The sequence below is a fragment of the Marmota monax genome, unplaced genomic scaffold (assembly GCF_021218885.2).
Source record: "Marmota monax isolate L192 unplaced genomic scaffold, Marmota_monax_Labrador192_F-V1.1 WCK01_AAM20220418_F8-fsc00089, whole genome shotgun sequence".
NCBI lineage: Eukaryota > Metazoa > Chordata > Mammalia > Rodentia > Sciuridae > Marmota > Marmota monax.
The window spans coordinates 1419496-1445275 of record NW_026694744.1 but is presented as its reverse complement, the minus strand read 5'-3'; the positions used below and the strand labels follow the sequence as shown (position 1 = coordinate 1445275).

The window sequence follows — 25780 nt, the reverse complement described above, 5'->3', positions numbered from 1 at the left end:
AGATAGAGGCAGTTTGATGGCTTAAAGTTTAAGGCCAGCTTGGGCAACTTAGTGAGACTAGCCTCTCTTAAAAATAAATGAATAGCCGGGCACAGTGACATATGGCTGTAATCCCAGCGGCTTGGGAGGCTGAGGCAGGAGGATTGCTGAGTTAATAGTCAGCCTCAGCAAAAGTGAGGCACTAAGCAACTCAGCAAGACCCAGTCTCTAAATAAAATACAAAATAGGACTGGGGATGTGCCTCGGTGGTTGAGTGCTCCTGAGTTCAATCCCTGGTACCAAATAAATAAATAAAACTAGAGATATAGCTCAGTGGTAGAGCACTTGCCCTAACATGCATAAGGCCCTGGGTTCAATCACCACACTGCAAAAGAGTAACAGAGAAAGAGAAAAAGAGACATGTAACCACATGGGTTCGGGAAATGCTTGGTACATAGTAAGAACTTAATAAGCTGGGCAGGGTGGCGCTTGCTTATAACCCAGTGACTTAGGAGGCTGAGGCAGGAAGATTGCAAGTTCAAGGCCAGCCTGGGCAACTTGGCAAGACCCTGTCTCAAAATAAAAATTAAAAAAAGGACTAGGGGTGTAACTCAGTGTAAAGTGCCCCTGGGTTCAATTTCCAGTACCAAAAAGAGTTTAACAAGTGAGAGGTTACTATGCCTGTGACTGACTATCTGTGATGGCAGACAACTTGTTTTATCCATCCCTGCATCCCTCCAGCACCTAACATGATGCTTGACACATGTGACACTTTATAAATATTAGTGGAATTCATAAAAGAAAAGATGGGCCATATCTTGCAGCAGATTCCATCTTGTTGCCTGGCCTAGCTTGTGTAGATTATTTGCATTTTGTCCCCGACACTAAAAAAACTAGTTTCCTGGCCCAGCTCCACTATTTACAGTTGTGATGACCATGATATCATTGCAATTTTTTTTTTCAGTGCTGAGGATTGAACTCAGGGTTTGTACATGCTAGGCAAGCACTCTGCCACCGAGCTAAATCCCGCATGTGACCAAGCTTCTATTTTCGCCTTCACCCCCTCCTCTCCTTGGTTCTTACTCCATTCCAGGTCACTCATCATAGGCACTTAGCTTAACCCACTTGGATGCCAACACCCCATGCCAGGCAGTTCTCATATGCAGCCAAGTTTGAGAACCAGCGACAGTTCTCAAGTTGAACTGCACTTCACTCATTTTATCAACCACTTCCTGAAAGGCCTGGGGGTATAGTTCAGTGGTTGAGCATTTGCCTATCATGGGTGAGGCCCTGGGTTTGGTCCCCAGCACCAGGAGCTGGCAAGGGGGGCAGTAAGCTCTGTAATCATCCCCTGCCACATCACTAACTCTTACCAGTTGCTAGTTAATTAGCAAGCTGCCCACCCCTTTCTTTCATAAGGAACAACACCCACAATGCTTTCTTACTGTTTGAAAGCATTTAATCCTCTAGGAAACAGCTAATGATTGGTGGAGTCCTGGCTCTGCTTCCAGTCCCCTGCCTTGGTCACACTGCCTCACAACAATTCTGTTTCCCTCTCCCAAGGCCAGTGTTGGTCTCCTTAACCCATTAAGTCCCAAGATTTCAACTCTGTAAATGTTTCAACCGCACAGGTGCATTAAAATAGGTTAATATGTGTTGCTCAAATTAAGTTTTTGTACATGTTGCACATCTGGGACAGTGGGACAGAATAGACTAAAATACCAAGAAGTCAGGCATGATGGGTCATGCCTGTAATCTCAGCAACTTGAAAAGCTGATTCAGGAGAATCATAAGTTCAAGGCAAGCCTTGGCAACTTCGTAAGACCCTGTCTCAAAATAAAATTTAAAAATGAAATGGATGGATGATGTAGCTCAGTGGTAGAACACTTGCCTAGCATGCACTAGGCCCTGGGCTCCATCCCCAGTACCTAAAAAATGCTAAAAATGCTGCACTTTCATTGGTGTTATATAACTTGTTTGTTTGTTTTTTTTTTTTTTTTTTTTTTTTGCCACTAAGGAGGAGATAGCTGTTCTGTTTATTCTGTTGTTCAGCTTTGAGTTGTAAAGCAAATGAGAATTTCCTTTGAACCACATTCAGATTTAAAAATGCTCCTAAAGAGGGGGAGGGAAGGATAGGATAACATAAAGATGAAGGGAGGATCAGTAACATAGAAACATAGAAGAAGGAGACCAAGAGACAGAGTGGAGGGATAAGGAAGGGAAGGCAATGCAGATGAAGTCTTTTTTTTTTTTTTTTTTTTTTTTTTTTTTTGTACCAGGGACTGAATTCAGGGACAGTTGAGCACTGAGCCACATCCCTAGCCTTATTTTGTACTTTATTAGAGACAAGATCTTACTGAGTTGCTTAGTGTCTCACTAAATTGCTGAGGCCGCTTTGAACTTGCAATCCTCCTGCCTTCACCTCCGGAGCCGCTAGGATTACAGGTGTCCTCCACCGCGCCCGGCTCAGAATGGAGTCTTAAAAATCATGTTATGTGGGGCTGGAGTTGTGGCTCAGAAGTAGAGTGCTTGCCTAGCATGCGTCAGGCACTGGGTTCGATCCTCAGCACCACATTAAAAAAAAATAATAATGGTATTGGGTCCACCTCCAACTAAAAAATAAATGTTTTTAAAAAAATAAAGGTCCGGGCTGGGGATGTGGCTCAAGCGGTAGCGCGCTCGCCTGGCATGCGTGCGGCCCGGGTTCGATCCTCAGCACCACATACAAACAAAGATGTTGTGTCTGCCGAAAAACTAAAAATAAATAAATAAATAGAAGTGTTTAAAAAAAAAAAAAATAAAAAAATAAAGGTCCATCAACATCTAAAAAAACATGTGTATATATAAATATACATAGGGAATTTCAACTTTATGTATAGGTAGAGAGAACCAATCAAATATAAATAGATGAGTGAAAGAAAATCTATTAGAATAGAGGAAGGAGAACGGGGGAGAGGAGGAAGTGGGGGGGTCATGAACTGAAATCGAATTCCATGCATGTATGAATTTGTCAGGATGAACCCAAATATTATATATAACTATATAAAGCTAATTTCAAATAAAATAAAATAAAAATTCTCCTAAAACTCATCTATTCCAGCATCTGTGGTGTAACTCAGCGGTAGAGCAGTTGCCAGGCATGCATAAGGCCCTAGCTTCAACTCCTAGTACTGCAAAAAAAAAAAAATCATTTATTCAGGTCTCCTCTGCAACAGATAGCCCCTGCATGCACATTCATTCTCACCTGCACCTTTGTCTATCTTTAAAAGGGTGAAAGAAGAAGTGTTTTGGAGGAACTACTTTTACCGTGTCTCCCTGATTAAGCAGTCAGCTCAGCTTACTGCCCTGGCCGCCCAGCAGCAGGCCTCAGGAAAGGAGGAGAAAAGCAACAATAGAGAGAATGATTTGCCTCTGACAGGTATGTTCTGGGGATAAGACTTCAACTCCAGAAAAAGAGAATTACTGTAAAAAAAAATTTCTTAGAGATGCTAATGAGCTTGTCATCTTGTATGTACCAGAAATGTTGACATCACTATAGAGAAAAATTCTTTTTCTTTCCAGAGGAAATTTTCATTCTTGTTGCCCTCTCTCTGACCCAGCTCACCCATATCTTCCCCAGGCCTTCCATTACTATGCTATTCTTGGTGTTTTTTTTTTTTTTTTTTTTCTTTCTCCAACACCAATCATCCTCCCCACATCTCTATTCTTTCCCTTTACCATGTTCTACTTCCTGACCTCCACTGTCATTCAGTCACTCTCCTTCCCTTTGTTTCTCGGACTGTCATTCAACCTTGTTTCCTCTGTATGTGTGGTCTGTGGAGTAGAGCAAGCTCCGTTGTGCCCCAAATTACAAGTGTCCCGCTCCAAGCTCAGTTCTATTCAGTTAAACATTTGATGCTTTCTTCTTGTGATATGGTAGCCCTGGTTGTGAGAGAAAGACTTTTATGATATCAGCAACTATTTGCACCTATTAAATATCTTATACTAATTAAAATAAGGAATGTGGGTGCTGGGGATGTGGCTCAGTGGTACAACACTTGCCTAGCATGCATGAGGCCTTGGGTTTGATTGAGTAATACAAAATAAACTGTAGTTTGTTTATTTGTTTGTTTGTTTGTTTGTGGTACTGGGAATTGAACCCAGGGCCTTGTGCATGAAAGGCAAGCACTCTACCAACTGAGCTATATCCTCAGCCCCCAAAAAATGTATTTTGTGCAATATTTTTAATTTTGTATGAGTACCCGCTGTGTATAGGTAGGTACTAATTGCACCTGGACATTCATCCCACAGTAAGTGGGGTAATTTTAGTTTGCAGAATTTTAGATGATTAAGGAAAACAGCATGACCTAAGATTAGGGTTGTATAGACTGTTGAAAAGACTCCAAAACTGCATTAGGGTCAGGTAAATATAATGAAGTTCCTCCCCACAGGGTGATTTGTCGTTTGGCCTATAGATGTTAATATTGCATCCCAATGGGCTATCCTTTTTTTTTAATATTACTTTTACTGAAAAATAACCATTTTGCCAAATCCTGCCTGTGTAACAAAATGGACTTAAGACAGTATTTGGTAAAGACTGTCAATCTTTAAGTTTATTAAGATAGAAATATGAGGCCCATGAGAAAGAGAATACTGTGACTGAGTATTGACAACAGGGAAACTTTGCTAAACAACTCCATTCTCATTATCCTCAAAGATCAGAATTAATTTTGCTAACACTGAAGTCAAAAATTATTTCCTGCTAGAAATTTTTATATAAAGGGCATTCAAGAGCTGGGCATAGTGCTGCATGCCTGTAATCCCAGCAGCTCAGGAAGCTGAGGCAGGAGGATGGTGAGTTCAAAGGCAGCCTCAGCAACAGTGAGGCTCTAAATAAAATACAAAATAGGGTTGGGGATGTGGCTCAGTGGCTGAGTGCCCCCTGAGATAATCCCTGGTACCCCCCTCAGAAAAGGGGGGCATTCAATATGGTAACATTAAAATATCCCCAAAAGCAAGAGTTTGAGATGGTTGCTCATGGCTGTTTCTTGTAATAACTTAACAAAAAGCTGAAAATATAGAATATCATTTCTGAAAATTATTTAGTATCATTATACTTGTGGATATTTTAGCAGTTATTGTAATATGTATTCAGAACTGAATCAAGCAATTATTCTCTTTTATTCTCACTTCTTAGAGGCAGTACGGCCCAAAACGCCACCTGTCGTAATCAAATCTCAGCTTAAAACTCAAGAGGTAATACAGTTTTATGTTGTACCTAGTAGTTGATGTCTGAAAATGAAGTAACTGAGTTAACAATCTCTGATACCGCTTAAGACTGCTTAGGAGTGTGGGTCTTATCTGTTTCTAAGATAAGGAGTCCAGTATTTGAATAGTCAAGGACCGACAGCCACTAGGTGACTTGCTGGCATAAATCATTGTAGATGTGCTCAGCAGGGATTAGAAGAAATGGTGAGAGTGATCCAGACTGTGAGAACAAATAATAGCCTCGGGTGGTAACTCATTTAGTTACCAAGCAACTGTGCAAGTTAGACGGTTGGAGAGCAGTGGTCACTGTCTTCCAGCTAGCAGAGGAGAGAACAAAAACCAGGCTGTATTCCACTGAGACAACTGTAGGCCAGAATTCTAGCGCATAAATGTCACCGAGGAAGTCATGTCAAGAACTCTTGTGTTGCATTTCAGGATGAGGAGGAGATTTCTACTAGCCCAGGCGTTTCTGAGTTTGTCAGTGATGCTTTCGATGCTTGTAACTTAAATCAGGAGGATTTAAGGAAGGAAATGGAGCAACTTGTGCTTGACAAAAAGGAAAATGAGGCAGCTGGACTCGAAGGTAAAAAAAAAATGAATAAAAAAGAAAAAACTTGTTCTTTTCCTTAAATCCAACATTGATTGCATAAAAATGTTATCTTTAAGCTGATATACAGCCAGGTATGGTGACATGCACTTGTAATCCCAGATACGTGGCAGAAAAATTGGTTCAAAGGCAGGCAGCCTGGGTAACATAGTTATACCCCATCTCAAAAAGATTATTTATATACATATTGTATATATAAATTATATTAATTATATATAATATTATATTATATATTATTAATGTAATATATAATTAATGTAACAAAATTATATAATAATATGATTATATATTATGTTAATTATATAATATATTATAATATTATATATATTAAGGGGGCTGATGATGTAGCTCAGTGGTTAAAGCCTCTGGGTTCAATCCTTGGTACCAAAAATACAATGGAAAAACAAGAAACCGAAAGAGAGAGGGAAAGCCAGTATATAAAATTGCAATGTAAATTTGGCATCAAAGTTGATTTTTGGAGGGCTGGGGCTGTGGCTCAGTGGTAGAGCACTTGCCTGGCATGTGCAAAGCCCTGGCTTCCATTCCCAGCACCACAAAAAAAAAAAAAGAAAGAAAAAAAATTTGATTCTCATTGGCATTCTGTACCCCTTGTCATCAGGACTTGCTGCCCCAATTCAAGAATTGTAAATAAAGCCAATTAAAATCTGCAGAAAAGAGGTTAGGGGTATAGCACTTGCCTAGCTTGCATGAAGCCCTGGGTTTAATGCCCAGCACTGCAAAAAAGTATATATTTCTGTTCCTACTAGAAGGTAGATGCTAGCAAGCATGATCAGACCTTATGTTCCTCTATCTTAAGCACTCCCAAAAGATTTGGGAGTTTGGTTTGATATTAAAGCTCCCCTGGTAAAACCCCCAAGTTCAGGACCAGGCTTGCCAACTTATTTTTGGGGATGGGGTACTTGGGATTGAACTCAGAGGCACTTGATCACTAAGCCACACCCCAGCCCTATTTTATATTTTATTTAGAGACAGGGTCTCACTGAGTTGCTGAGTGTGAAGCTTTTGCTGAGTTGACTTTGAATTCGTAGTCCTCCTGCCTCAGTCTCCGGAGACACTGAGATTATAGGCATGTGCCACCCAGCTCGTCAACTTATTTTGAACTCTATCTCAAAATAAAAAACATAAAGGGCTGGAGATGTAGCTCTGTGGTAAAGTGCTCCTCCTGCATTCAATTCCCAGTACCACCAAAAAAAAAAAAAAGATTGAGTTAATCATTATCAAATGAAGAGTTTAGCTGAGTGCAGTGTTGCATACCTATAATCCCAAGTCACTGGCTCACACCGGAGGATGGTAAGTTCAAGACCAGCCTCAGCAACTTAGCAAGACCCTTTCTCAAAATAAAAAATTAAGAGGCTGGGATTGTGGCTCAGCGGTAGAGCGCTCACCTAGCATGGGCGGGACCCGGGTTTGATCCTCAGCACCACATTAAAAAAAAAAATAAAGGCATTGTGTTGTGTCCATCTACACCTAAAAAAAATATTTAAGGAAAAAAAAATTAAAAGGACACTAAATGTAGCTCGGTGGTAAAGTGCCCCTGGGTTCAATCTCCAATACCCAAAAGGAAAAAAAAAAAAAAAGCGAGTGAACAGTTTCCTGAAACCTTTTTCAGATTTACAGGACATCCAGCAAACCAGCAGTTCCTACAGTTGTTCAGAAAAGTGGCCTAGAAAGGTGAACCTGAACTCTATTTTGCTTACCATCTCAGAGTTCCTCTGAGGACAGAATTAAGAAAGAAGGGTGTAGGGCATGGCCAAGAGAAATAAGTGGGCAAGTGAAAACCTACACTCCAGAGCCCACCCACTTTCTGTCTGTTTTTTGATAAGAGAAGGGTAGGTTCTGGCCACCACAGAAGGAAGGAGTGCATGAGCCCGTGTGTTGTAGGCAATAGCAAGAGAAAACTTTCCACGGCTTCCTTTAATGGGTAATGACACTAGTAGCAGAGACCCCTGAGGAGGCAAGCAGGGGCTGACATCTTTGTTTCCATATTAATAAATTGTTCTAATTATATTGTTCCTTGATCACTTTATTTTTTTTTTCTTAGTGCATAAAGAAGCTTGAGACATTGGGCTTGGGGAGCTAGCTCAGTGGTGGGGAGCTTGCTTAGCTTATGTGAGGCCCTTGGGTTCTATCCCCAGAGCCACAAAAATAAATTACCATGGCTAGGACTTGCATAGGTAATTAAAGTTGCCTAAATTGTTACTACTGCCAGCATTGAATTCAGTGAAAAATCTTTCTTTTCCTTTTCCTTTGTTCCTTGCAGAAGATTCTGCTGATTGGGAAAAGGAGCTGCAACAGGAGCTTCAAGAATATGAAGTGGTGACAGAATCAGAGAAGCGGGATGAAAATTGGGATAAAGAAATAGAGAAGATGCTCCAGGAAGAAAACTAGCTGCCTCCTGAAATTAAAATAATAATAATAATCCTTAACGTTCTACAAAGTGACATGAAATTCTAAATGTTAAGCGTTCGCTCGATGAGTCACAAGGCACAAGAGTGTAACTTTATGAAATTCCAAATTATTCTTTTTTCCAGCTAAAACTTGCCTCTTCTACTTTAAAAAAGTATATAGAACGGTTATTCTAATAATCAAGAAAAGGGATGTTTTATGGGTAGCATTTCTTTAATATAAATTGAATTAGAGATGTTCTTATAGGCAGTAGGGAATATCTTTGCCACAGAAACACAGGTAAAATTTTAGGTTATGTTTTCAGTCGTGGTTTTCAAAACATTCATATTCCTCATTGCATTTTTGTTGATACATGATGTTAAAGTACTTAATGGATTGATTACTATCAAAATGACCAAATTATACCAAAGAACTTAAGAGGAAGCACTTTCAGGACTATTTCCTTGCAAGGTATTTTCTAAAATTCCATCTGAAAGCCAAAAGGTAAAATAGTGAAGTTGATTTTAATTATATAAACATCACACAATTTGACATTAAGATAAGCTATAGCCTGGCACAGGGGGCACTCCTGTAGTTCCAGCAACTGAGGAGAGCAAGCCAGGAGAACCTCAAGTTTGAGGCCAGCCTGGGCAATGTAGCAATACCCCGTCTCAAAAAATAAAAAGGGCTGGGGATGTAGCTCAGTGATAGACTCTCTAGGCTCTGAGTTTGATCACCAGCAAAGCAATTTTAAAAAAAATATCTGGGCATGGTGGGGAGCCCCTGTAATTCCAATTACTTGGGAAACTGAGATAATAGGGATGCAAGTTTGAAGCCAGCCTGAGCAACTTAGTGAGATCTTCTCTCAACATAAAAAGGACTAGAGGTGTAAGTTCAGTGGTGGAGTGATTGCCTATCATGTGTGAGTCCCTGGGTTCAATACCCAGAACCAAAACAACAAAAAAAAAAAAAACTGTGCAAACGTGTTTGTAAAAAATGTGTCTTTCTGTGGCACTGTGGTGCACACCTGTAATTTCAGTGGCTCGACTCGAAAGTCTGAGACAGGAGGATCATAAGTTCAAAGCCAGCCTCAGCAACTTATCGAGACCCTGTCTCAAAAGAAAAAGGTCTGGGAATGTGGCTCAATGATTAAGCATCTCCAGGTTCAATCCCTGGTACCAAAAAAAAAAAAAAATTCCCTTGGGCCTCCTCTTAAAAAAAAAAAAACTATACCACAAATTTCACTTCATGGTTTTCATAGTTTTTGTAGACAGTGGAGCCTTCTTTCCTCTGTCCTTTTTTGTATTAATCACATTCAGAAGCCCATTCACCTATTAATGTCTATTGTTCTTTTAATGGTCACTACATGTACATGTTCTAGCTTTGTCTTAATTAAACTGTCAGTCTTTATGGAATTGTGTTCTTGAGTACAACTCTAGAACTTATTGATTAAAACTTGTATTCTGCTATACCAGCAGGCCCATGTTTGTAGAATATGATTTTTTTTAAAGGAGCAAGGTGGTTGAACATTAGGAACTTGCTAAGCATTTGTTTTCCCAAACCTTCTGTATTTTTCAAGCAACCTTTAATTTCATAAAGGGGAATAAAATCAAGACATTTATTTATAAGAAAAACGTACATATTGATATTCTTGGACTCATAAAACTTAGTCTCTGGTCCTCTGGCAAAGTCATAGTCAATAAGTCAACCCTTGTGTTTGTAGATGGGCACATGTGAATGAGCCAGGCTGCTTCAGATAGTGTTATTTGGGTTATAGCAATAAACTCATGTATGCTATGAAACATCAGCCTCATTATCAAAAGATTTCCACTTGTTGCCAGGCATGGTGGCACACTCCTGCAAACCCAGCAACTCAGGAGGCTGAGGCAGGAGGATCTCAAGTTCAAAGCCAGCCTTAGCAAAAGTGAGGCCTTAAGTGTCTCTAAATAAAAATACAAAAAACAGGGCTGGGGTTGTGGCTCAGTGTTAGAGCACTTGCCTAGCACATGGATGACACTGGGTTCATTTCTCAGCACCACATATAAATAAATGAATAAGTAAAGGTCATAAACATCTAAAAATGTGTTTTTAAAAAATTTTTTAGTTGTAGATAGACATGATGTCTTTATTTTATCTAATTTTTTTTAATGTGGTGCTAAGGATTGAATCCAGTGTCTCAGGCATGCGAGGCAAGCGCCCACCACTGAGCCACAACCCCAGCCCCTAAAAAATATATTTAAAAAAAATAGATAAATAGGGCTGGGGGTGTGGCTCACTCGTCGAGTGCCCCTGAGTTCAATCCCTGGTTTCAAAAAAAAAAAAAAAAAAGAAAAATTTCTACTTGTAGTGCCACAGTTGTTTATTTCTGAGTTTGGATTCATAGATGACTGGCAACTTCTGAAATAACCCTATTGAAGGGAGAATTTTAATTTTTTTTTTTTTTTTACAATTTACTGGAAGAAAAGAAACATGTTACATGTTTTTAAGCAGCTGAAAAAAAATCCTAGATACAAGCACATCTGGTCATGACACCGCCTGACTCTTAGTGTACACACTAAAAAAAGCTTACTGATGAATGTTAAGACACTTATCAAAAAAAATAAGATCATATCTAACTAGGAATATTTGATTTGCCTCCTTTGACTGCTTTGGTATTAAAAAACCAGGGCTCTAGGCCAGGCATGGTGGTGCACGCCTATAATCCCTAGGGCTCAGGAGGCTGGGACAGGAGGATCGCGAGTTCAAAGCCAGCCTCAGCAATGGCCAGGTGCTTAGCAACTCAGTCTCTAAATAAAATGCAAAATAGGGCTGCGGGTGTGACTCAGTGGTAGAGCACTTGCCTACCACGGTGAGGCACTGGTCGAATCAGAACCACAGAAAAATAAAATAAGGGTATTGTGTCCATCTAACAAAAAAAAAAAAAAACAAAACAGGGTTCTGACCCCAGCATACCAGTAATCCAAGTAACTTCAGAGACTGGGCAGGAAGATCACAAATTTGAGGCCAGCCTGGGCAACTTAACAAGACCCTGTCTCAAAGGGCTGGGGATGTGGTTCAGTGGTTAAGTGCCCCTGGGTTCAATCCCTAGTACCAAAAGAATTTTTAAAACCAGGGCTCTGAGTGTGTTTCTATAATTTAAATTGGATGTGGTTGTTCTTTCTGTTAATGAGATTCCCCACCCATTCTTAAGTAAAGAAACATTTTTCAATTATGAAAATGAGGTATATTCAGTCTTAGCAAATTTGCTTTTCAGCTTTTAAAAATACAACTGAAGCCAGGCAGGCATGGAGGCACAGGGCTGTTATCCCAGCTACTCTGAAGACTGAAGCAAAAGGATTACAAATTCCAAGGCCAGTGTCATGGATTGAGCAGGATCCTGTCTCAAAAACAAAAAAGAGTGGTGATGTAGCTCAATGGTACAGGATTTACCTAGCATTTTCCAAAGTCCGGGATTAAATCCCCAGGACCTCTATATATATATAAACTGGTAGAAATTTTTATACAGCTTATAGTTTACAGGTATTTTTTTTCAATTTTTTTTCTAGTTGTATATGAACAGCAGGCCTTTATGTACTTCCATGTTGTGCTAAGGATTGAACCCAGGGCCTCAGACATGCTAGGCAAGTGTTCTGCCACTGAGCTGCAGCCCCAGCCCTACAATCAGTTTTGTTAAGGGAAACGTGGGCCATTTTAGTAAATGATTACTTCCACAAACTGTTTATATAAAAAAAAAAAAAATAAGGGCTGGAGACATGGCTCAGTGGTAGAGCTTAGCATGTTGAAGCCCAAGATTCCATTCCCAAAACCACAAAACAAAATAGAAAATTTCAAAATATATGTTATAGTACCACAAAATGATGGTGCTTAGAAAACTGAGGAGGCAGCTGGGAGCCTTGGTGCACACCTGTAAATCCCAGCGACTCAGGAGGCTGAGGCAGGAAGATCACAAATTGAAGGACAGCCTCAGCAATTTAGCAAGGCCCTTTACAATTTAGTGAGTACGTTTCTCAAAAATGAAAAGGGCAGGCTGGGCATTATGGCTCAATGGTAGAGTAATTACCTAGTGTTCAGGAGGCCCAAAATTCAATCCCCAGCACCACAAAAACATATAAAAAGGGCTTGGGATATAGCTCAGTATAAAACATCCCTGGGTTCAATCCCCATTACTGAAAAAAGAAAACTAAAGAGTCATGACAGGGCTGGGAATGTGGCTCAGTTGGTAAAGTTCTTGCCTTGCATGCATTGGCCCTGGGTTCAATCCCTAGTACCACCAAAAAAAAAAAAAAGAGTCATGACAGATGATATACATATATGAAACTTTAATCACAAGTCATTATGAAGTTCTCAACAATCATAACATTTTTTTTTCCTATAGATGTGCTTCACACACGCATGGATAAACCATTTACCCTTGATTTTGTATCTCAGGAACAAATCTGACTTATTAGCACCATTACTTGTAAACTGCTAACCTGGTTCCCTGTGCTGTTGTAACATTATCTTGATGGGTTGCTGTGAATATGTGAAGATGTCTGTCAGGCAGGAAAAATTATGTAAAAATGATGTGAGCATAGAAAATGAAATCAACAAAAATGTAATAAACTCCTCCTGGGCTGAAAAATAAGAATTTTTTTCCAAGCCCAACCCTCAGCCACTGTCTGCCTCACACCAAATTATTTATCTGGTTTTCACACTAAAGAAGTAAGCCATGTATAATTTCAGTGGTTAAATTATTATTTTTTACAGTATTTGTTCAATCCTAATTTATTTTCAAAATGAAAATGATGTTACACTTTGTCCTGAATAAGCAAACATTGCTTTTAGTGGTAAATGTAAGTTATAATGGTTGTTCCTGAATAGATAAAACTTCTATTTTGGAAGAGAGAACCTGTAAATATATTTCAAAGGTACCTTGTAGGCAGATATCATGGGTGAGATATTCAATGAATATAGACCAAACACATTTGTGTCTTTCCACAATATAAGAATTTATGGGATAACAATAAATTCACAGGCTACATATGCAGTGACAGCTTAGCAAATATTCATGGGTTACCTGATAATCATAAGGCCAGTGATCACAGGTTCTTTTATTCTAATCGTAACCACTAATATGTATAACACTCAAGTCCTATATCATATGTTACACAAATGTATATATATATATATATACTTATGTTTGTGTGTATACACATACACACACATATTTTAACACAGAAAGGTGAGGTAAGGGTTAAGTCAGTCACAGGGGTTTTGGAGGCCACACTGAGAGCCAAAGCCAAGAACAAATACAAATGCAAAAGAGTCACTACAGATGGTCAGATGAAGGTTTAGAACCTGCCAAAGCAGTGGTACCTGCCTATAATTCCAGGGAGTCTGGAGGCTGAGGCAGGAGCATAGAGAGTTCCAGGCTAGCCTCTGCAATTTAGGGAGACCCTTGCTCAAAAAGGGCTGGGGATGTAGCTCAAAGGTAGAGCGCCCTGGGTTCAGTCCCCAGAACCACACATACAAAATAAGAACCAGTCAAAGAACTTGTTCAGGATGTGCAGTTGTCAGAGCTCAGAATTTATTCTAGGCTAGAATGGGGAGACAGAGAGTTGGAAGAGTTCAGAGGTTCATCCCTTGTCAACCCCCTTCACAGCATGGTCTGATGACCTCCTTCACAGGATAGTCTGATGACAGGTTGGTGTGTCTCTGTAAAGTCTTGGGGTGCTTCTCCTCTTACGGGTTTCAGATGAGGGGGGAACATCCGGAGAGGTTGCTAAACCCACCACCAGCCTGTTTTCTCTGACATGGACCAACACACCCACACAGCCACGTGCTTCTGATTTAATTTGGTAAGCGCACAATTAATTTATCAATGTGCGCCTTATGGTTGTTCTGTGCAGATGGTGGTTGTTTACTTGTACAAACAAGGTATAGAGCCATTCAACCTTGGTACTTGAACTCAAAATGGAATAAGTCATGGCAAACTACTGCTTCACAGAATGAAATAACTCAGAGCTAGGCACAGTCTGATAACTGCTGTTCTATTCATCATGGAGTAACTCAGGGCAGGGCACAGCCAGATGTGCACAGGAGGCTCCAATGTTAGATTGAGATAATATGGAGTTTTAATAACACATTTTACTTTCAATGTAGCCTTTTACTCCAGTCCAATGAATTGTCCTTCATAATAAAACATCATCCTTAGGCTGAGGATGTAGCTCAGTGGTAGACAGACCACTTGCCTTGCTTGAGGTTATCCTCAGTACTGCAATGCACACACACACACACACACAGAGACATCTGGCTTACACCTGTAATCCCAAGCAGCTCAGGAGGCAGAGGCAGGAGGATCCCAAGTTTATGGCCAACCTCAACACCCTTAACAACTTAAAATTAAGCAAGACCCTGTCTTAAAGTTAAAAAAAAAAAAAAGGACTAGGGATGTGGCTCAGAAAGTCTCTTCCTGGGTTCAATACCCAATATCACCTCCTCCCTACCAAAAAAATCATTCTACCCCACAGACTCAATGGATCTTGTACTGTAAGGCTATGGTGTGATTTCTCATGTCAACAATGATAATATGCAGTGCTCTGTCTTGTTCTTTTCTGATATCTTGATGAGCTATGGGTAACTATGCTTTCTGCTAGCAAGAGCTAAAACTCCAAAGTTTACCCTCTTCTATGACATTTATATAGAAAAAAATGGATCAATTAATCAAAATAGAAGATTTTGTTGACTCCTACTATAGTAATACACTGTAATCCTGATAATACTCATTAAGTATATAATACCCTCTACCATTGCTGCACTTAGACAATGCAAAACCTGGATACACCAAAATGACCAAGTCACTCTGCAATTTTTTGTTTGTTTTGCAGTAATGGTAAAGAACATCTGCATTCAATCCCCAGTACACAAGGGGGAGTGGGGGGGAAGATGAAGAGGAAAAGGTATAAATTCATAAATGACAAAAATAGAAGAGCTTGCAACAGCAGCCAAGTGATGACAAGAACATTTTCATGCTTCAGAAGCCAGGAAAGGCTTGGGAATTCTACAGGCAGCTACTTCTGAAGCCTAAGGAAAAACTGGTAGCATGGTAAGCAACTTGCAGTTTCTGCCACTATCTAAAAATGAAAATCAAGGTTGAATGGTATAAGCATATTATTATAAGATATAGGAGCAAATAAAAGAAACTGACAAAGAGTTTTAAATGGTGATTCCTGGGAAGTAGGAAACCCAAGGAAGGGCAGATTATAGGATCTTTGTTGTTTTAAAAGCCTTCTGTAATTTGATTTTTTTTTTCTTTTAGTACCAGGGATTGAACTCAGGGATGCTTAACCACTGAACCACATCCCCAGCCCTATTTTGTATTTTATCTAGAGACAGGGTCTCACTGAGTTACTTAGTGCCTCGCTAAATTGCTGAGGCTGGCTTTGAACTCTCGATCCTCTTGACTCAGTCTCCGAAGCCACTTTCATTGCAGGCCTGTGCCACCAGGCCCAGCTAGAATTCTCCAACTTTGTAATTTGACTTCTAAATGCATGCCTCACTCAGGTGTTTTTTGAAGAAACATCAACTTTTTTTTTTTTTTTTTTTGGCAGTACTGGAGATTGAAACCAGGGGTCCTCCACCACTGAACTACACTCTAGCCGTTTTCTTTTTTTTAATTATTTTTTTTTTACTTGTAGTTGGACACAAGACCTTTATTTTACTTTTTTATTTTTTGTGTGTGGTGCTGAGGATCGAAGTCAGGGCCTCATACGTGCTAGGCGAGCGCTCTACCACTGAGCCACAACCCCAGCCCCTCACCCCAGTCATTTTTATTTTGTATTTTAAAACAGTGTCTCCTTCAGTTGCCCAAGCTGGCCTAAACTTGTGATTCTCCTGCTTCAGCCTCCCAAGTTGCTAGGATTACAGGAGTGTACTACCACACATGAGAAGGAATACCTACTTTTGACAGGTGTGTAGGGGAAATGGTATATAAAACATTGTCCACGGGGATGTAAAATTGTTAAATATTTCCAAATGGCAGTTGGGTAATTTGGATCAAAATTTAAATACAGAGAACATTTAATCCAGCAGTTTTACTCTTGGAATTTATTCAAAGGAAGTAATTGAACAAACATTGCTTCGATTGTAAAATAGAAAAATTGGGAACTAAGCACATATCTTATGCCATAATTTTTTTTTTGTACCAGGGATCGAATCCAGGGGTACTTAACCACTGAGCCACATCCCCAGCTCTTTTTAGTTTTTATTTAGAGACAGGATCTCACAACATTGCTTAGGCCTCACTAAGTCACTGAGGCTGGCTTTGAACTTGTGATCCTCCTGCATCAGTCTCCCAGACTGCCGGGATTACAGGTGTATGCCACCTCACCTGGCTGCCATAAGCTTGATTTGAACAAATGATGACTCATATAATAAAATTGTATACAAATATTTTAAGTAATGGATATCTTTTTTTATATTTATTTTTTTAGATGTAGATGGACACAACACAATACCTTTTTTACTTTTATATGGTGCTGAGTGTTAGGTCGGTGGTGGCGATTTAGTGGCAATTTAGAACAAAGAAGCCCTCGCCGGAAAAGAACATCAATCAGATGCTGGCGGAAATGCCTGTCAATCAGCCAGATCTCCTGACTAACGCCTGTCAATCAGCAGGACCCTCTGGCCAATCCTGGAGTTCAGCCAATTTCCCTGACCAACTCCAAGGGGGCAAGGGACCCTAAAAACATCTTTTCCTGTCCTGAGCCCTTCCCTTCCTGCTGTAAGCCCCATAAAAGTCCAGTCCGGTCGAGCTTCCACGCGGTTTCTCCTCAGACCCTTCCTCTGTCCCCTCTGTGGGTCTGAGTTCCACCCCGGAGTGATATCTCAATAAAGCCTGTTCAGTGGCCCTTTTAAATCTGCCTCCTTTGGTCGCTGCCTGCCTCGCCTGATCTGACACTGAGGATGGAACCTGGGCCCCGCTCTATGCTAGGCGAGCACTCTACCACTGAGCCACAATGCCAGCCCCTAAGTAATGGATTTCATACCCACCAATGGTCAAACATATAAAAGTCTAAAACTAGCAAAAGTTAAGCATGTGAAACAATAGAAAAGTTGGAGAAAGTGTAGGCTGGCATAGTCACAGTCTCTTTGGGACAAGCCAAAACTGACATTACTTAAATGAAAAGTTGACTATGTCCCTCTCTCTGACTTGTCCTAGGGAGCACAAAATGGAATAACCACTTATGAAAATAATTACCGTTACTTAGTAAAGAGGAAGAGAAATATATCCTAAGTCATGGGCCATTAGGTAAACTGTGCAATAATATCCATAATACTGGTGTTCTAATGACCTCAGGCTGTACCCAACCCAAATGTCCAACAACAGCAGATTGGAATTATACTATGGTACCATAGTGAGAAACAAAGAGCATGAAAAAATAACAGCTAAGCCAGGAGCAGTGGCAAATGCCTGTTATCCCAGCAGCTGGGGGTGGGGGAGGCTGAGGCAGGAGGATCACAAGTTCAAAGCCAGCCTCAGCAATTTATGAAGGCCCTAAGCAACTTAGTGAGACCCTGTATCAAAATAAAAAATAAAAAGGGCTGGGGATGTGACTTGGTAGTTAAGCACCCCTGGATTCAATTCCTGGTACCTAAACAAACAAACAAACAACAACAAACAAACAAAAAAACCCAGCTACACACAGTGATGTGAATGAACCTAAGACTCACAAATAAAAGGTTAAGCAGAAAAAGTAAGACAGAATGATCCCACCTACATAAAATTTAAATACAGGGTAAACTAAGCTACGTGAAAAATTTAACCAAAAGAGAAAATTACCATCAACCTGTGATACCACATAGCTAGGAAAAAAATAGGAGAAACTGTATCAGAGACCAAGGAAAACGAAAAGAAAAAAAAAAAAAAAACTAACAGGGACATAAAATAATGAAAAGATAAACCCTCCAAAAAGAAGGCTTTCAAATTTTTATTCATTTCCACAAAAACCTGCAATAATTGGCAACAGAAAAAAAGAAAAGAAAGAAAAAGCTATGCTTCTGGAAAGACAAGTGCCAGGTGATGGCTACTGGCACACTGAGGGTGAATCCCAGCTCAAATGCTTGCAGCAGTTCTTTGAGGCATGTGTAAAGAAAGGTCTCATTCTTCAAAATAATACATTAAAAGAAACATACAGCTTTTAACTTGAAAATCAATTGCATGCAGTGCTCCATGGTTATGCAAATGAGAAGCTGAGTCATTGCCCTTCAGATTAACGCTGTAGATCCCAGCAAGCCTGAGGCCTATGGGGAAGGGAAAGGCCTAGTTCTGAGTCTATCTGGGCAACTGAGTCGATTTGTTTCTTTGCACAGGCCTGCTTGTGATTTCTTTTGAATAAGGGATTTTGTTGAGCGCTTAAAACGATGGGGCTCTGGGGCTGGGGGTGTCATTAAGTGGCAGAGCATGTGCTTAGCATGCACAGGACCCCTGGTTCAATGCCCACAACCAAAAAAAAAAAAGAAAGAAAAGAAAAGATGAAAAGATGAAGCTCTTCTTTTGACATGAGAAGATTCATCACATAATGTTGAATTAAATATAAAAGGCAAGTTATGAAAATATTTAATATTATTATACTTAATTATATTATTCCTCCAAATATGCACATGTATATATGCATGTGTTGGGCATGTATATGCATAGAAAAACAGATGTGGAAGGCTTACACCAAAATGTTAACAGCAGTTATATCTTTTTTTCTTCTTTTTTTTTTTTTTTGGTACTGGGGATTGAACTCAGGGACTCAGGGGCACTCAACCACTGAGCCACATCCCAAGCCCTATTTCGTATTTTATTTGGAAACAGGGTCCTACTGAGTTGCTTAGCACCTCGACATTGCTGAGGCTGGTTTTGAACTTGAAATCCTCCTGTCTCAGTCTCCCAAGCCGCTGGGATTACAGGCTTGCGCCACTGCGCCCAGCCCCTTTTTATTTTTTGAGACAGGGTTTTGCCAAGTTTCTTGGGGCCCCTCGCTAAATTGCTGAGACTGGCCTGGAATTTGTGATCAGTTTCCCAAATCGCTGAGATTGCAGGCATGCACCACCACGTCTGGCCTTATTTTAAACTGTATATTCTTGGGCTGGGGATGTAGCTCAGTGGCAGAGCAGTTGCCTAGCATGCATGAAGCCCTGGGTTCCATCTCCAGCACCACACATACACACACTAGTTAAATAAGAAAAAGAATGTATACATAAGACACTATATGACTAAGTTGTGGATAATATTGACACAGAAATAATGTGTGGGTTTGGGATGTAACTCAGTGGTAGATTGCATGTGCAAAACCCTGGGTTCAATCCTAGCACCAAATAAAAGTAATTAAAAAAAGAAAAGAATCACAGCAAGGGTGAAGTGTGTGTGTGTGTGTGTGTGTGTGTGTACACATACATGGGTGTGATGTGAGGGCCAACATAAAAGCATCAGAGCTTTTTCCTCATTGCTTTCTTTCTTTTTTGTTTTTATTTGTTTGTTTTGCTTTTATTTTCAGACAGTGTCTCGCTAAATTGCTTTGGACCCTGGTAAATTGCTGAGGCTGGCCTCAAATTTGGAATCCTTCTGCCTCAGTCTCCCACATTGCTGGGATTATAGGCATGCACCAGGATGCCTGGCTATATAAATAGTTTTCTATGATTTCAGAATAAGTTTGATGGTGTGTGACAGAAAATCTAACATGACAGTGGTCTAAAGTGGATGCTTATTCCATCTCACATTAATAAAGTCCAGAGGAAGGTGCAGCAGGCCTGATTGAGCTGCTCCAAGAAGTAACTAGGGATTCTGGTGCCTTCTCTTCCTCAGCTCCCTAAGGGTGCTATTTATCTGCCTACCCAGCAGCAAAATGGAGGAAATGCCCAAGAGGCAAATGGCACCATCTGCTGTCCTGTAAGGAGGAAGCAGTCACTATACTTCCATTTGCCTCCCCTTGGCCAGGACTTTGCCACTTAGCTAATACAGCTCCAGCCAGGGAAGAATGGGAAATATAGTCTTATTCAGGACATCCATGTGTCCAAGTAATATTTTGGAAGCTTTTTACTAAGGAACTGATCTCGGAGTTGAAAACTAGAAGTCTCTACCAGGGTGTGATGGTGCACACCTGTAATCCCAGCAGCTCTGGGTTTAGGCAGGAGGATCACAAGTTCAAAGCCAGTCTCTACAATTCAGCGGAACCCTCAGCAATTTAGGACACCCTGACTCAAAGAAATAAATAGAACTGGGGATGTGGCTCAGTGGTAAAGTGCCCTGGGTTCAATCCCCAGCACCAAAGTAATAAAAATTAGAAATATATTTTCATGTGCAAGGCCCTGAGATCAATCCTGACAGCAAAACAAACAAACAAACAAAAAACCCTGAAAATGTGATTCAGTAGTAGAGCCCACCTGACTTCTAGCCACGGTACTGAAAAATACAACTTTCTCAGTCATCCCCAGAATTCCCACACTTGCAAAGTCTGTCCCACTCACAGCTCCCTCACTTCCCACAAAGGCTACCCTGATTTATACAGTCTCACTTCCTTGTGTTTTCCTTTTCTCTTTCTTTTTTTTGGGGGGGTGGTTACCAGAAATTGAACCCAGGGGTGCTCTACCACTGAGCCACATCCCAGCCCTTTTTTTGTATTTTATTTAGAGACATGGTCTTGCTAAGTTGTTTAGGGTCTTGCTAAATTGTTGAGGCTGGCTTTTATCACAATCCTCCTGCCTCAGCCTCTAGAGCCACTGAGATTATAGGTGTGGGCCACTGTACCCTGACCAAGTCAGTATTTTTTGCAGGAGTTTGGGGTACTGGGAATTGAACTCAGGGGCCCTTGACCACTGAGCCACATCCCCAGACCCCCTTTTTTTGTATTTTATATAGAGACAGGGTTTAACTGAGTTGCTTAGGGCCTTGCTAAATTGCTGAGCCTGACTTTGAACTCAAAATCCTCCTGCCTCAGCCTCCCAAGCCACTAGGATTATAGGCATGCACCACTGCGCCCAGCCCCAACCCACTTTTTTTTTAAACATCTTTATTTCACATTTATGTGTTGCTAAGGATCCAACTCAGTGCCTCAAGCATGCTAGGCGAGCACTCTACCACTGAGCCACAACCCCAGCGCCCCCCAACTCAAGTTTTGATTGCTTCTGCACAAGCACATGTGAGTGGTAGTCCAAGGCTAGACTCTACAATTCCTCCATCTGTAGACATAAAATGGCAGTTGGTTTCCCTGTTTGAATGCTAGCAGGTACTTTGTTGCTCAGCTCCATATTCATTCATTCATGGGGGCTGAGGGTTGGAAAATTGTGATAATCTGATTTTTTTTTCTGGTGGTACTGGGGATTGAGCCTAGAGTCTTGTACATGCCAGGCAAGCACTGTACAACCAACCCTTTTTATTATATTTATTTAAAAAAAAAATTTGGAACTGGGGATTAAACCCAGGACTGCTTTACCATTGAGCCACACCCCCAGCCCTTTTTATTTAAAAAAATTTTGTTGTAAATGGGCACACTACCTTTTATTTTATTTATTTATTTATTTATTTATTTATTTATTTTTATGGGGTGCTAAGGATTGAAGCCAGTGCCTCACACATGCTAGGCAAGCACTCTACCACGGAGCTACAACTGCAGCCCCCTCCTTTTTTTATTTTAAGACAGGGTCTTGCTTAGATCCTCACTAAATTGCTGTGGCTGGCCTAGAACTTTTGATCCTCCTGCCTCAGCCTCCTCAGTCCCTGGAATTAGAGGTGTGCATACCAGAGTTTATTTTTTGTTGTTGTTATTTTGAAATACAATCTGGCTAAATAGCTGGGATTTCAGGACTGGCCACTGTGCCCAGCTATTTATTTTGGTACAGGGAGGGCATTGAACCTGAAGGCACTGAGCTACATCCCCAGTCCTTTTTACTTTCATTTATTTATTTTGGTACTAGGGATTGAACTCAAGGGTACTCAACCACTGAGCCACATCCCCAGCCCTATTTTGTATTTTATTTAGAGGTCTCACTTTTGCTAAGGCTGGCTTTCTTAAAAAATATTTATTTTTTAGTTATAGTTGGATTGAATACACTTATTTTATTTATTTATTTCTATGTGGTGCTGAGGATCGAACCCAGGGCTTCACACATGGGAGGTGATCGCTCTACTGCTGAGCCACAACCCCAGCCATAAGGCTTTGAACTCACAATTCTCCTATCTCAGCCTCCCGAGTCGCTAGCACTCGGCCACTTTTATTTTTTTATTGGTACCAAAGATTGAACCCAGAGGTGCTTTACCACTGACCTACATCTCCAGTGCTTTTAACTTTTTATTTAGAGCCAGAATTTCACTAAGTGGCTGAGGGTCTCGCTAAATGCTGAGGTTGGCTTTGAACTTGATATACTCCTGCCTCAACCTCCCAACTATCTTGGATTATGGGGAAAGCCATGTTGAAATATTCTAATTCTAAGTGGTTAAAATGATAAATTTTCCAGGAATGGTGGTACATGCCTATAATCCCAGCGACTCCAGAGGCTGAGGCAGGAGGATCACAAATTTGAGACCCGCGACAGAATCTAAGGGAGGCCCTAATCAATTTAACGAGACTCTGTCTCAAAAAATAAAAAGGACTGGGGATGTGGCTTAGTCATGAAGTCCCTCTGGGTTCAATTTCTAGTACCAAAAAAATTTTTTTAAATAAAATGAAATGATAAATTTTACCACAAGAAAAGATTAAAAATGTATATTTATGCATACATGCTATCCATTGGTGTATGTAGCAAACAAAACTGCAAGGTAATACCAGGAAGTGTTAATAATGACTGCCTTTGTGGGTTAGGTGATCGTTTTTGACTTTTTATATCTATCTGAGAGATTTTTATTTAGAATAGATTACTTTTATAATATGAAACATCAGAAAGGCAGTTATTTTTTTGTTTGGTTGATTTTGTTCATTTTTTTTTCTGGCACTGGGGATTGAACACAGGGGTGATTTACTATCGAGCCACATCCCAACCCCTTTAATTTTTTAAGACAGAGTTTTGCTAAATTGCCGAGGCTGGCCTTGAACTTGTGATCATACTACTTCAGCCTCCGTGAGTCACTGGGGTTATAGGCATATGCCACCACGACCAGCTAGTGAGGCAATTTTATGACAGATAAAAACAAGTAGACAGAAGAAAATAAAAATGATGGCAGAAATGAATTAATGAACAGAAGCCAAAATTAGCCTCAGTGAATCAAGGAAGGACTGGTCAAGACAGAAGAGAAAGAAGGTTTAATAATATTGGGAATAATAAATGTCACTGTCACTGCTGACTGCCTTTCCAATATTAATGATATTATCTCTGTATATCTCCATAACATTATGCTGAGTGAAAGAAGCCAGACACAAAAGGTCACATATTGCATGATTCCATTTATATGAAATATTCAGAATAGGTAAATCCATAGAGACAGAATGATGATTGGTGGTTGCCAGGGGCTGGGGGGAGGGGGAGTGGAAGAAACTGCTTAATGAGTTTTATTTTGGAATGATGGAAATGTTTTGGAACTAGACAGAGGTGGTAGTGACACATTCTGAATGTACTAAATGCCACCGAATTGTTCACTGTAAAATGGTTAGTTTTGTGTTATATGAATTCCAACTCAATAAATTTAAAACTGGATATGATTTCATATATATTTCATATATAAGTATATATCTAAAATCATAAATAAATACATATGTATATACTCTAGATATTCTTGAGATAATAGGGTAAATTTTAAAATGAACTGGATATTGGATAATATTATGAAATTATTCTTTGAATAACATTGGTGGAATGTGGTGTTGCCCAGCGACAGAACATGTACAAAACCCTGGGTTCCATCCCCAGCGCATGCACACGCACACATACACACGCACACACACACACACACACACGCACACACACGCACACACACTCTGAAAAAAAACGTTAAAAGAAACAGCATTGATGCTGACATTTTATTTATTTATTTAGTGGGGGGTACTGGGGATTGAACTCAGGGACACTCCATCACTGAGCCACATCCTTAGCCCAATTTTGTATTTTATTTAGAGACAGGGTCTCACTGAATTGCTTAGTGCCCCACTGTTGCTGAGGCTGTCTTTGAACTCTTGATCCTCCTGTCTCAGCTTCCAGACCGGCTGGGATTATAGGAGTGCGCCACTGCACCCAGCCAATGGTGACATTTTAAATATGTCCCTTTCTCACTTGGGCCATTCAGAAACCTCTTCTGGGGGACTGGGGCTATAGCTCAGTGGTAGAGCGCTTGCTTTGCACAGGTGAGGCACTGGGTTCAATCCTCAGCACCGCATATAAATAAATAAATAGATAGATAGATAAATAAATAAATAAAATGAAGGTCCCCTGACAACTAAAAAAATATGAGAGAGAGAGAGAGACTAGAACTTCTCCCTAGATTACTTCATGATCCAGCCACTGACACTAAAGCCTGGCCTGGACTGAGAAGATTCTAGGACCTCCTCTGATTAGAATAGAAGGTGCTGGTCAGGAAGCTTCTGTCTCGGCCTCAAAGGCTAGCTGTTGTTCTCCATGCTCTGCCTGTAAAGTCAGGACTGGGACTGTCTTCCTCTCTTTGTTAGCAGCTACCAGTTTAGGTTCCGCTATTATGAGACACTAGAGACAGACAGGAAGGCAGGAAGAGGGACATGGAACTTGTTTCTGGGTTTCCTCAGCACAACTCAGTAACTGTCTTCAGCTATCCATAGTTGGTTTCTGTGGTAGCAGTGGATTCCCATTTGCAGCTTTCCCTCCACCTCCTACTGTCCTCAGAGACCCCAGAGTTGACAGTACCTTGTTCTCAGAGGTCTGGGTCCCAGACAGGTTCCTCCTTCAAGCTTGTCTGTCTGAATCATTGCAACTTCTCTTCATTTTTCCTCCAGTCCTAAAGATGATAATTGTTTCTAGCAATTGCTATTTTAGTGTTCCTGTTTGCCTTTTCAATATATAAGTTAATTTTTTCCCACTACTGGGGATTGAACCCAGGGGCACTCTACCTTGAACTACATTCCCAGCCCTTCCTTTTCTTTGGTACAGGGGCACTTTTACTATTGAGCTACATCCCAGTTTGTTTTTATTTATTTTTTTTTTTATTTTAAGTCAGAGTCTCACTAAGTTACAGTCTTGCTAAGTTGCTGGGGCTGGCTTCAAACTGGTGATTCTCCTGCCTCAGCCTCCTGAGTCCCTGGGATTATAGACATTGTGCATTTTTTTTGTACTAAATATTATCTGTAAAAATAAGTGTCATTGTCCCTTTTTTTTTGTTTTGTTTTGTACTTTTTTTCTTAACTTTATTTTATTTATTATTTTTATGTGGTGCTGAGGATTGAACCCAGTGCCTCCCATGCGCTCCACCACTGAACCTCAACCTCAGGCCCTGTCATTGTCCTTTGACAGGACCTTGACTGATGCATCTCCTATAGAGAGAGTTATTCATTATATTTGCTTTATGAGTTTTTGTATGTCTTAAATATTTCATTCTAATATATTCACTTTAATTTTTTTGGT

The 25780-nt window shown here is 40.3% G+C and overlaps 1 protein-coding gene and 1 non-coding gene across 2 annotated transcripts in view; one reads left to right on the top strand and one right to left on the bottom strand.

Annotated features, from left to right (window-relative positions):
- Positions 1 to 9716, top strand: part of Syap1 (synapse associated protein 1) — a 32730-nt gene extending 23014 nt beyond the window's left edge. The window contains exons 6-9 of the mRNA XM_046424286.2: positions 3249 to 3397; positions 5156 to 5214; positions 5662 to 5809; positions 8115 to 9716. Of these exons, the coding sequence (XP_046280242.1) occupies positions 3249 to 3397; positions 5156 to 5214; positions 5662 to 5809; positions 8115 to 8242 (484 nt within the window). The 3' untranslated portion in view covers positions 8243 to 9716. The remainder of the gene's footprint in view (positions 1 to 3248; positions 3398 to 5155; positions 5215 to 5661; positions 5810 to 8114) is intronic.
- Trnae-uuc (transfer RNA glutamic acid (anticodon UUC)) lies at positions 4098 to 4171 on the bottom strand. The gene has a single exon. It is a non-coding gene; the product is annotated as a tRNA-Glu (tRNA).
- Positions 9717 to 25780: the final 16064 nt, after the last annotated feature.